This window comes from Pteropus alecto, unplaced genomic scaffold (genome assembly GCF_000325575.1).
Source record: "Pteropus alecto unplaced genomic scaffold, ASM32557v1 scaffold5, whole genome shotgun sequence".
NCBI lineage: Eukaryota > Metazoa > Chordata > Mammalia > Chiroptera > Pteropodidae > Pteropus > Pteropus alecto.
In genome coordinates, this window is record NW_006441953.1 from 7,336,261 (window position 1) to 7,350,055 (window position 13,795).

At 37.9% G+C, this 13,795-nt stretch overlaps 1 protein-coding gene across 1 annotated transcript; it reads right to left on the reverse strand.

Moving 5' to 3' along the window:
• PLA2G12A (phospholipase A2 group XIIA) lies at nt 1-13,789 on the reverse strand. Its single transcript, XM_006918915.2, has 4 exons — nt 13,569-13,789; nt 3,691-3,767; nt 2,540-2,705; nt 1-1,005 (listed from the first exon to the last, which is right to left on the reverse strand). Exons 1-4 carry the CDS (start codon nt 13,774-13,776, stop codon nt 887-889), a joined length of 570 nt encoding a protein of 189 aa, XP_006918977.1. The 5' UTR covers nt 13,777-13,789; the 3' UTR covers nt 1-886.
• Between the last annotated feature and the right edge of the window lie 6 nt (nt 13,790-13,795).

A 13,795-nucleotide genomic window follows, 5' to 3' on the forward strand; every position in this document is an offset into this window, starting at 1 on the left:
AACAATATCAAGAACAATTTTTATTAAGACCACTATTAGTAAAAGGTTACAGTCTTTTCAAAATATCCCAGAATCTATGAGGAGCAAGGACTAGGGAAAAAAACACCAAAGCACAACAGCATATAATGCTGATGTGTATGTTAAACAACTTTTCATTTGTCTCATTAAATCCACCTTTTCTCCAATTTAGGCAAAGGTCATAACAAAATATAACACTTGTCTTATGAGTGGTTCATAAAATGGGAGCAGCTATGCTTTTGAATTTTTAGGCACATTACATAATACCTAGATATCCTTAGATGTCACTAGCTGATGGTTCCAATTTTACAACAGAAACAGCCATGGAAACCTTGTCCTCGTAACTAGTCCTGTCATTAACAGAAGTGTGACTTGTTCATACACTCAATCGGCTACAGAAAAACATCATATTTTGTGTTAATTAAAACAAAGAAAAAATAAAGTCAGATCCGTCCTGGCATAAATGTATATTTAAAATTTTATAGTAAACAAATATACTTCTGAGTGAAGATCTTCCCATATTTCCAAATAAGATATGTTGAACAAACCTTATAATGAATTTTACATTTTACATTTGACCTCGTTTACTTTATAAATACGGCTGTGAAAATAAAGTTACAGACTCTTTCTTTTAAAAAAAGATTTTCCCCTTAACATGCACCTCTCTGTGACATTGGTCATAAGGCAGCAACATCCAGGAACATAAACATCCTGCTTTTTCTTTAGTTTGAAGTTTTAATGTCAAGAGAAAGTCTTAAAATAATCCTTTCACAAAAATAAAGCAGCCTTATACTGTAAAAACATTAGTTCTTCACCAAAGGTCATGTTCTTCCATCCTCAACTGCTGTCACCACCCGCTAGCAGCTCCTTAAAGATCAGTTTTTTCTTCGTAGCGACACCTACATGCAGCTCGTTGGCTGTCCAGGTATGGTTTGCAGCCTAAATGTATAACACTGTCGAACAAGAGCTCCACTGTTGTTTCACATGCTGCAAAGTAAGAAAGTGCCATTACTGTGGGGGCGTCTGCAAAGCATCACTCTCTTCACACTTATTACATGTGACATCATAGTGTCAGCCACATCTTTGGTGGGTACTGAAACGTGTTAGGTGGAATTCATGCCAAAGCCTTGCAAACCAGTAGTGTGCATGTTTCTTATCCTAAGAAACCTGGAACACCCAGGTGAGCTTATTTTAATACATAACACTTATGGAGACATAGCACAGAGTGGCTTTTAGTGTCCAAATACTTCTGGTTTCAAGTATTCATGTTAAGAAACTTTTCATTACAAAAATTTTGACAGTATCAAAGTTCTCCAAAAGACTGTGCCATTAAGGAACACAACCAATGATGATTGTGTTCCTTTATTTAATCTATTAAATAAAAGATTGCAGCAGAATTGGTTTCACCATTTAGCTACATTAGCATGACCTCAGATCAGAAAACAGGAAATATATCAACTATGCTTCAGCTGTACGAGTTTACTTAGCCGAAAGCATGCAAGAAGTCGTGAGTTCAAGCTTCACCTGGAGCAGAGATTTCTTCCTTGACAGTTATTACTAGGCTTTCAGAATCAGACCTATGAGACTATTTGGGGAATACTGTAGTGGACAGAACACAAGTTTTACAGTCAGAAGTGTGTAACTTGGGGCAAGTTACTTCTTTCTGAACCTTAGTTTTCTTCCTTGAAAAATGGGTATAACCACCTACTTCTTTGGGTTTTTGTAAACATCAATGAAAACACGTCTAAAGTATCCAGCACAATCTGTTACAGAAAGTGAATCTTCTTTCATGCCCCTTCTCATTGCTTTTTTCTGATTTCAGTGTATGGTACATTCTTTGGCTTGATAGTAAAGAAATCTTGTAACTGATAGTATTTGTACTGTGATGTGCATGTGTCCACAAATATCTAATTTTACCCTTATAACAACTCTTGGAGATGAGTATTCTCACTCTCATTTATAAATGAAGGCAGTGAAGCACCTTTTTCCTCTGCTGACTTTGCTGTGTATCCCATCCCTTTGCTGTAATCATCATCACCGTGAGTATGACTATATGCTAAGTCCTGTGCGCCCTCCTAGCAAATCACTAAACCCGGGGGCAGTTTTGGGGACCCTCCTGACACAGAAACATATGAAGATACAGGCTTGAGATAAATTTTCTAAAACTTCCTATTCCAAATCCAATACGCTCTACTCTTAATTCACTAGATCCAGAGTTTCAAACTTTAGGCTCTGGATAATCAGAGATACACTACAGGGCACAAGACCTTCGATGAATTCTCTGCCTCGCATACCTTTTTCCCCAGGTTTCCTAACACTTTTTGCTTCTGTGACTAGAAATCATTTCAGAGTCCAAAATCATTGACTCGACTCAGAAAACTGAAGAGGCTGTACACACCTCCATATAGATAAGGTAAGACAGAGGGAAAGATTTCTATTGGTAAATCCTGTACTAAAACATAAAGCACTCGATTAAACTTTACAAACTGCACTCATCCCCATTCTGCCAGGCCATCCTCACCCTGAACATGCTGAGCGAGTCCTAGTGTTTTCTGCACCTCTCGGCAGATCCTGGAGAGGCAGGACTGGAACTCCTCGTCACAGTCGTTCTTGCTTTTGCCACAGGTCTCATAGCATCTGTCGTGGTGGTTGCAGCACTTTGTCAGGGAAGGAATGCCAATGTTAAGCTGAAAGAGGCATTTGGGTAGGTTATTGTTGATGAAAATCAAAACTCTGCTGAAGTTCTGCATTTAAATAGACTGAGAAATCAATGACAATGACTGCAGTGTAGAAAATTTCTAAAATCTGTTTCTGCCTACAAATGTTTCCTATGTTATACATCTCTCCATGACTGTTATTGCATCCACCCACGTTACTCTGTAACCTCCCTCTCAGCCAAGCCTTAAAGCTCCCTATTTCACAATGTTAGAATATTCAGTTACTTACTGATAACAAACACAGCTTCTAATTGCCCAAAACACAAAACATAGTTTTAAAAACAGAAAGGAAGGCTAACAGCATTAAAAGATTCATCCAGGGGCTAGGCAAGTATAATTTTTGGATATTCCAAGGTATTTTGTACCTCTTCCCCCAATAAAATGAAATGTTACTAAAAAATTTTAAGCTCCTACAACTCAAATTTTCTTTGTTGTTTTTGTGGTTTAATCTTTAAATGTTCATCCATTCCCTAAAGATACCATTCCTTTGAATCTATAACTTTATATGCAAAACCCTTATGTCTAGGAATAACTCTCATAAACATTTTTCCTCCCATAATACTTGGCTTAGGTCCAGCCTCAGTATCACAAACATAGCTATCCCACTTTGCCTAGTTTTAATATAGAAAATTTTATGCCTCATCTATACATTTCCATCTTAAGTAGTACTACTTCTATACTCCAAACTTTTAAACTACATTTGTGACGTGAGGAAATATCATTTAAATGGTATTAACCTACAAGATTAAAAAATAAAACATGAATTTTACTACATTTAGTTTTGTTAGAACTTATTAAATGTGTTTGTTTTGGCTATAAAAGAATAAAATAAACCTGATCACTATTACAACAAGCAAATTTATTTGTGAACCTGAGAACACACTGAGTCTTGCATTATTAAGAGTATTACACAGCCTACCAATCATAAAACTTATCAGATAAAAATAATATTTACATGAACACCAAACAGTGGAGAGCCACATCCATTCGGCGGGGAGGGTTTATAACCATAACGTGGGAAAGGCTTAGATCCTATAAAATATAAATGGTATCATAATTAATTTTCAAATATATAAAATACATATGCAAAAAGGTCTACAATGTGCTAGACTTGGAAAAACATAATATTTGGATGCTGGCATGAATGAACATGCCTTTATTCTAATGAGCTTTAGAATGCTAACTTGTCTACCTAATTTTTATTTCTCCTGCAGTGGAATATGTACAAATGTATACATATACACATATATGGTGGTTCATAAAATGTAATTTTATTTGTAAGCCTGTACCATACGAAACATACAAAAGTTTATTATGGATTTCTGGAGATTTCACAGATTATAGGCCAGACATATGTACAAAAGAAATCCACCTGTTTTCCTTTCCATTCTAACATGTATATTTTTAGGTTAAAACCTATAGGGCAAGAACTGTATCTTTCTAACCTTCAGCCAATGCTCCATGGCACACGAATCTCAATAACCATTAACTAACCAGTTTACTAAGCTACAGCCTAAAGCTAAGGAAGACAAGGTTATCTGATGACATTTAATTACAGGATCCCCCCTCATCTGCAGAGGGTATGTTCCAAGACCCCCAGTGGATGACTGAAACCACAGATAGTACTGAACCTTATATATACTATGGCTTTTCTTACACATATATACCTATGATAAGGTTTAATTTATAAATTAAACACAGTAAGAGATTAACAATAACTAATAATAAAACAACAATATAACTATTATAACTGTATGCTGTAATAAAAGTTATATGAATGTGGTTTGTCTCTCAAAATATCTTACTATACTGTACTCACCCTTGTGATGTGAGATGATACAATGCCTACGTGAAGAGATAAAGTGTGGTACTCGGAATGGCATGCAATTGAAAACTTACAAATTGTTTATTTCTGATATTTTCCATTTAATATTTTCAGACAGTGGTTGATCGAGGATAACTGAAATCGTGGAATGCGAAACCACAGATAAAGGGGTCTGCTCTACCTTAATTACCATTATAAGACATTACAGGACTACACATTCTACCCCAAACTCCAGCCGACCATTTCACAACTATACTGCTTTGCCAGCTGAGGAAGGTCAGGAATAAAGACAGCCTGCGAGCTATACTACTCTGGCTATACTCTCCCAAATAGCACTAATGGTTCAGTGACAAGGTGAATGGTGGCATTATCATCAATCTTAAATGTCAGAAGGTACTTCAGAAATCTCTCCTCACTTCAACATATCGAATACACACCTACTTCCTCTTTGAATGTTCCCCACAGTCCTTCTAAAGTATCAAGAAAAAGCCCGTTCCATGGTAGAATGGCACTGTCAACTTCTTTGTTTTCCTATAAATTGTACTGGTGAGCAACCCTGTGTTCCCTGGGGAACACACAACAAGCCAGTTCCCTATTTTACACGGTAATCCTTTCAAACATTTAGACCTACCATCTAACTTTACTTCTAAAAATAAAATATCCCGTTATTCCAAATACCACCCCATAGACGGATACTTGGGAGAGACACAAGTATTCCACCAACTTTCATTCAAGTAACATTTATTACTAGGAGACTTAAATAAAGATAAGTTTACCTTCCAGGAATAAAGTGAGCAGAAAAAAGCAACCCTTCTAGTAATCAGCCATCAAAGTAAGTAAACCACTCAAAGAAATGATCTAAAGTTGGTTTAAGTGTGTTGCTAAGACTCTCATGCTCAGCTGAGCTGACTGAGTAGAGCCTCGAGCATGTATAACCTCATGAAAATATGAAGTTTTAGCCTGCTCCACCCAGTCTGAAGAACAATATGCACGAAAGGAGTGGTTATGATGATCTAGAAAAGGAGACACCAATGACAGAAGTTGGTCTTATTTCTCCAGCGCCATCCAAGAAGGGTTGTTTCTGAGCCCTTGGAAGATGAAAGTAGATGTCTGAGACTTTCACAGAGGAGTCACTGTGACCCTTCTTCTCTTAGTTCTTCATTCTTAAGAAAACTGTTTACAATTTGGCTTTCCACTTAAAAGGGCATACCGAGGGAGGATATACTAACCACTTAGATGTCTAATGGGCACCTCAAACTTAAGATATACCTCTCTCGATATTCACCCCCAAAATCTGCTCCTTGCACAGTTCTCTCTTCTCAGGTAATAGCAACTCCATCCTTCCAGGTGCTCAGAGAAAAAAAACCTTACCCATCTTTGACTCTCTCATTTTCTTCGTTCCTATATCCAATTCAACAGAATGTACTGTTGACCTTGAAAACATTCGAAGTCGAACCACTTCTCACCACCTCCACTGCTACCATCCTGCTCTAAGCCACCCTGGACTATTGCCGTAACCTCCGAATGTGTCTCCCTGCTTTGGTTTCCCCACTTCACCCCACTTCCAGCTGTAGTCCAATCTCAACAATTAACCTGAGTGATTCTATTAAAATATATTAATTAAATCGAGTTTTTCCTCTGCCAAAACCCCACCAATGGCTTCACATCATATTAATAAAAGCCAAAGTCCTTTCAGTGTCTATAAGCCCTATGTCATCTGCCCCACCCCACCCTGACCCCTCTGACCTCACGTCCTTACGATTCTCTCTTACTCTCTTCCTTACTTCATCACATCTGACCTTTTGGCTGTTCCATGAACACTCCAGGTGCCACTGAACTTGCTGTTCCTCTATGCGGATGCTCTTCCTTTTGCTATCTCCACAGTTAGTCCTTTGCCTTCTCAGCAAGGCTTTGTCTGACCATATCATTTGTAGCACATTACGACCTTCTAATATTCTGTATCACTACTCTACTTACTTAGTTTATTATCTGTCTCTATAATACTAAAATATAAACTCCTTGAGGGCAGGAATTTTTGTCTGTTTTGTATTCCCAACATCTAGAACAGTGCCTGGCATATGGTTAGATTCTTAAGAAATATTTGCAGATGAATGAATGAATGAATGAATGAGCAGAAGCCTTGGAAGGCTAATACCCATGGCAGATATGATATTTATTATAAACAGATAAACGGGTACTACTGTTTATCCTTCAGTCTCTTCTGAGTTTGGTGAGCATTCATCAGCCTCTAAAGACTGATCACTTCCAGCTGGCCACATCTCTTTAAAATGTGGCACCCAAACTGAACACCATTAGGTTTGGGCCTATTTTGAGGTGGATAAAGTACTTGTATTAATATAGCCTAGGATAGTTAGCATGTTTCAGCTGTGTCTCAGTGCTAGGATATGTTACACAGTAGGAAAAAAAAATCAGTTCTTTCTAAAATGAACTTTTACTGCTAGAGGCTCAGCACTTCTGCAATTTAATTTTTGAGTCTAAATACCAGATTGTAAAATTCTTTCTTGTTAGTTTTAGTTCATCATTCAGGACTGTTCAGCATTTTTTAAATCTAGAGTTATTCACCAAGTGTGAATACTGCCTAGATACTCACAAACTTGAGACATAGATATTAACCAGGACTGAGGTCTGCATGACCCTGTTATAGATGAGCCCTCTGTACAAGCAGCCATGAAGTCATTAACCCAACACTTTGGGTAGAACAACCAGTTGTGACTTCACCTAAATCAAGTTTTATCCAGCCTATATTTCTCATAAGAGTATCATGAGAAACTAGGCATTGATCTACCGTTTGTTTTTTGTCCTACCACACTAGGAAACCTCTTCACTTGAAAGGGAGGGAGGCTTGATCTGCATTATTTTCTTGGGGAAGCCATTCTAGCTCCTGGAAGCTTCATCTAGAAACTCTCTCTCGTCAGGGGTTTTAACAATCAACTATTTAAAATGTTTAGAAACGTGCAGCAACAGACATTAAGCAATGGGTCAAATTTTTAATCTGAAAAAAAGCACAATAAATATGCCAAAAGGTTTTCAAAAAATCTGGAAACAGGAAAAATAGTGTACTTACTGTATGTATTTTTCAGGTTAATGAATAGACTCATTGTTTTAAATTTAGAAATATATCACGTAAAACAGTGGTTAGAGGTTTATGTAACACATAAAGTACACATTACTGAAAAATGTAACTAATATTGTTTATCTCGTTTCCAACTCTTTGGGTACCCTGTAGGTTCGCCTCTGCCAGTCTCCAGAATTCTGGCACCTATCACTTCTCCATGAGGATCAGAGATTGTCACCCTTAGACAGCTGGTGTGGGCCTAGAGTTTTAAAGGCATATAGGTTTTCAATCTCTTCTCAAGTGTCCACGTTTTTTTTTTCTAATCAGGAAAGTACTTCCCTCAATGTAGTATATTCATACAACAGCAGCACTTCTATTCTTCCTTCCCTTGTGTTTTATATAAGTCCACATACTTCTTCAAGTTTGAGTCTATAGAAACACTTTTAACATTTTGATGTGTGTAATGATAGTGATAACATACATATGTGTGCATATGTATGTATTAATATATGTAGATATTTTCTCATCTTGTAAAAGATAGTTACCTTTGAATGGGAGAATAACCAAAAGTAAATGAAGTCAGGAAAAACAAACAAAACAAAACAAAACATGCCCACTAAGAGAATAAAAAGGAACAGAGACAGTACAGAGAAAATTAGCTGGCAAAAAGGCATGAGAACAGAGGAGGTGGTTGTCTCAAACAGAGCTAGTGCTTAAAACTTCCCTAAGGAGAGAAGTAGATAAAATGGAATAATAGAGAACCAAGTTCTACTATATGTGTGAAATACTGGATAATAATACCATGAAATAATGCTGGCACATTGGCTCCCCAGTATAAGTAGCAGCAAAGGGGGCATGTGTTTCCATTTTTCTTTTGAAGGAACCTGCTAATGTCACTTCCTCAGAGAGGCTTTCCCTGCTCACTCCACCTAAAACAGTGCCCCTTCCCTTCCATACACATTCCATACACCTTGGTTGGTTTTATTCTTCTTTCTAACATTTAACGATCAAAAAACACAATTAGTCAGTTTCCATGAGGACAAGAACTCTGTCTTGCTCAACTAGAAGATGCACGTAGTGGGCACCCAAGAAATTACTGGGTGAAAAAAATGGGAAACTTTCCTTGCTGAAATTAAAATACTCTTTATCTACAGCAAAAGCAAACAAACAACAACAAAACAACTAACCCTGCCCCCCCGAAACTGGGAAGTAACTAGTTTCCTGAAACATTTTAAAGTGTTTTGATGTTCTAAATTCACCTTTAAATTGAAATAATTATTTCTAAACCAGACAAGTTATATAGGAAGCTTTTTATCAAAGAGTAAATTGATTACAGATACCAAAATTATTAATATTAATATCATTTAATTAAAACATTAATATCATTTTAAATGTTAAAATTACAAATGTATTAATATCATTTTAAATATTATAATGGTATTATAAGCTGCTGAACATAAAAAGAATCGCATTTCTACTGGTGGCAGTTTTTACAAAGTGCTGTGAACTGAACTGTGTCCCTGCCAAATTCATACGTTGAAGCTGTAACCCCTAACGTAGTTGGTGATGGGGCTTTTGGAAGGTACTTAGGTTTAGATGAGGTCATGAGAGTAAGGACCTCATGATGGGATTAGCACCTTTTTAAGAGACACCCGACCCCTATAGCAAGAAGGCAGCTGCCCGCAAGCCAGGAACACAGAACAGGGTTGGCCAAACCTTGATCTAAGCTTTTCCAGCCTCCAGAACTGTAAGAAATGCTTTCTTGTTGTTTAATTCACCCAGTCTATGGTATTTTGTTATGGCAGCCTGAGCAGACTATATACAAAGCAAGCAAAAACTCAATAATAGAAGAAACAACATCAGTGTCACACCAAAGCCATCAGGTACTGGGGACACGGTCCCCTAAAATTTGTAAGCAGATACAGAAAGCTCAGGGAAAAAATGAGATGGGAAGAATAATTTTAAAAACAAAACAAATCCACTTAGCACAACTACACGGAAATATTAATCACTGATTATACTTTTTTACTTAAGCAACTGTTCAGCTCTTGATGCTTTGTTTTATCAACCGCACAGACAGCTGAAATCTGAAGATCTGCCTGGACTGAGACAATAATAGTTCTTTTCCACATATTTTTCTTAATTTCCAAACAGACCAGTTCCTTTCCCTGAAAGCCACTGAAGCAGATGAGAAGCATAAGGAGAAGGTTGTTGGGTCACACAGATATTATTACTGTGTTCTATAGAAAACACAGAGGAGAATCTCAGCCTGCTTTCCCAAACACCTGAGACTTTAAATTCATGATTATTAATCTTCATAGGGCTCTTAGGCTACTTTATTTTTCCAGTCCATTCACTTTCCTATTTTCCTCAAATCTCCAACACTTCCATTCCCATCTTCTCTCTCAGCTGATGACCTTGATTCCTACTTCACTGAGAAAACCGAGGCAATGGGAAGAAAACTTGAATATCTACTTACTTATCCAGCATCTGTGCCTGTATCCTCTGTGTTCCTATTAATAGGAATGTGCCATCTGTGCTCTTGGCCAGTCTCTCTTTATGAACTAGAACCCACTCTTCTTACTTACCTAAGGACATGACTCCAATAATTCTCCCTCCTCGCTTTCATCAGTGTTTTTACTCTCTACTGAATTATTCTCAAAAGCATACAAATATGCTATTATTTTTCCTAATGACCCCAAAACTGTTTTTTCCATGGTTTTCCCCATGCTCCATCCTTCCAATTATTCAAGCCAAAAACTTTGGAACTATTTTTTAAAAATAGATATATTTTATTCGTTCGTTCATTCATTCATTTATTTATAGGCGAGGCGACCCTTGGTTGACCTCACAGATTGCCTAGATATATTTTATTCCTTCGTTCGTTCATTCATTCATTTATTTATAGGTGAGGCGACCCTTGGTTGACCTCACAGATTGCAAGGACCTTGTCAGTTCATTCATTCATTCATTCATTCATTTATAGGCGAGGCGACTCTTGGTTGACCTCACAGATTGCAAGGACCTTGTCAGTTTACAATCCCTTACTTTTTATTTTATTTTATTTTTCACACCTACAGCACCTGGTCTTCCTCGGTGATCTCCCATCCAAATACTAACCAGGCCCAACCCTGCTTAGCTTCTGAGATCAGACATGGAACTATTTTTGACTCTACCCACACCCTTCTTCCAAGCCATTGGCAAATCCTTTAGGCCCTTCCTTCAAAATATGTCCAAAATTCAACTTTTCACTACCTTTGTTGCTACCATCCTGGATAAAACCACCACCATCTTCTGTCTGAATTCCCACACCTGTCACTCAGCCTCCATTCTTGCTCTTCTACCTCCTTTGACCCCTTTTTATTCTCAGTATAACGGCCAAAGGGATCCTGTTAAAACATAAACCACTGAATATATTAGTGACATTCATAACTGTAAAAACATTTTACAAGCCAATTTTGTTTTCTATTTTTCAAAGGAGATTGGAAAGTTTTCCTCAAATCTTCTCTTATATCAGGGAGAAAAAAGAAAAAATAGCTACCATCACATTTGTTCCCCTACATGTTACTTCATTCTCAATAAAGCCTTGTTCCCGCCCGAGGGAGGATGGCCAGAAGGGAGCAAGTCTCCAGAATGCCAGTCCTTTCTATAAAGCAAGGGTAACAATGTAAGGAGTCTGTGCCCTTTAATCTGACCACCCTCTCCCGCCCGCCCATTAGGTCTTTTTTAAAAAGCACCCTTGACCTCTTTATTGCAACTATTAAACACCTCTTAACACCATGCTCCTCTAGCTTTTGGATTTATCTATTTGTTTGGTTCTGATATTGGTCACTTGCATTCCAAAATGTAGGAAAGATTGAAACAGTGTTCCAAGGAGACTTCTCGAGTAATAGTAATTAAAGAACATTATGTTGGAATTATCAACTTGGTGGCTTGGAACCACAGTCTTATGCAGACAGTACTTACCAAGCCACAAAAGGATTCTCACTGAAGCATACCATTTCCTAAATTCTCACCTTCATTTGTGTTTTTATGCTGGAGACCTTGTTCTAAATCTCAAATGGTAAATTCAGTTATGCTTGCGGAAGATAAAAAGGATTTAGTAAAAGGAAAGATTAAAATAATCTTTTTAATAAGAATAGTATTCATTCAACTTCAGAGCTATTTTAAATATAAACAAACCCTAGAACCCTTGACTCATAATAAGGTTATGAAGACTGCTCCTTCCAAGTTTTCCTATCTCTGTTAATGGCAACAACATCTTTCTGGCTCAGGTCAAAACCTTCCAAATCATCCTTGACTGCCTTTCTCCTCAGGTGCTTTACACTTGCTGTTCTGTTCCTCTGCCTGGAGTGTTCTTCCCCTAGATCATCAGAGTTCCCCCTTCTCCATTTTCCAATTTCTTCTCAAATATTATCTTATCAGTGAAGCTTTCCCTGAACAACCTATTTAAAGAGTAAACTACCTTCCAACCTGGCTATTCTCTCTGCTCTACTGTTCTTGAAGCACTGGCATATCTTAGACATAAATACACTGCATATTTGGCTTATTTTACTTGTTCATTAGTTTACTGACTGTCTCTCTCTGCCAGAATGTAAGCTCCATGGACATTCTGCCAGAATGTAAGCTCCATGGAATTTTGTCTGTTTTGTTCACTGCTGAATCTCCAGTTGGTAGAACACCTAACACACAACAGGCACTCAAATATTTTTCTAATTAATGGGGATGACTAAATAAAACTATGACATCTGCCTCAGAAAAGGCAACCATTTTGTCTTCTAAACATTTATTCCTTCTAACAAACTCTACAAGAACAAAAACATCCTTCCTGATTGCATACTGGTGGTAGCATTTAGGCATAAATTTAAGAAGGAATGAAATATATAGAACTTTATAGCACATAAGATACAGTTCATTCTTTAACTCCATTAACATAAAACTAGAAATTATTTTGAGAATTACAACAGGCACCAGGTGGCATTGGAGTTTTACATGATATAGACTTCTTTTAAATTTCACCTACATACAATCTGGTTTCACCATTAAAGTCATTGAGTTTCCTATTATTCTGAGCTGCCAAGCATTAAATTAACTAGGCCCAGAATTTGTCTTTTAGTAGAAACATGATCTCCCAAGTATTATCTTAGCATTTTCAATTTCCAAAGGGAAGCCCAAGTACTTTATCTGAACTATTCAAATATTTAAATATTCAAAAAAGTCAAATGCTTCAAAAGATCTCTGCCCTAAATGCTGAGTTTATTATGACCAATAATGCCACCTAACAAGTTCTCAAATTCGAACAGAATTAAAATTAAATATGAAAAAGTAAAACAATTTTATTAATGTTAACCAACAATGAGGAGAAGGCATCACTGATATCCAAGGAAATAAAATTACTGTCAAGTCTTGACAGAGTAATTTTCTAGAATTATCAGAACTCTTTCTCGATAGAGTACACCAAAAGTCTGTACAAAGGTCGCAATCTACTTTCTGAAGCCTTGCATAAAAACAAGTAAAATCAATTCTTGAGAAAGTTAAGCCATCATGACTAAAATTCTCAGTACTTTTAGCGCCTTACTTATTTAAGGCGCTAAAATCATTGTATTCCACTCTATTTCCATGAAGGGTACGTCACCAAGTTCTTAGGCAACTTCGTGCAATTGCAAACAAAAAAAATAATTTAGGAGCAATGGAAACAGAACGGAGAGTAAATACTCGGGCGACCTCTCACATTCTAACAATACAGGTGCAACTTGTAACCAAGTTGGTTGCTCAATCACAAGAATGGCAAGATTCTAGCAATGGTTACGTGTCTCCACGACCAGATGACAGAGTGAAGGTCTGCCTTGCACCTCACACTCCACGCCTTCCGTTCAACCCCCCAGCAGCAGCCCTGCAGGCGCGGGCCTCGGAAGGCCGGGTACCCGCTCACCGTCACTGCACTTATACTGGCAGAGCCCGTCCTCGCCTCCCAGGAGGTCCAAGGCGGCGTTCAGGTACGTGTCGATCTTGTGAACGCCGTTCCGGATAGTCTTCAGGGTGGCCCTCCAGTCGGTGGGCTGGGCCTGCTCCTGGCACCTGAGCACGGCGGGCAGGACCAGGAGGAGGAGAGCGAGCGCCGGCCGCGGGAGCAGGGCCATCAACGCGGCGCCGGGACGG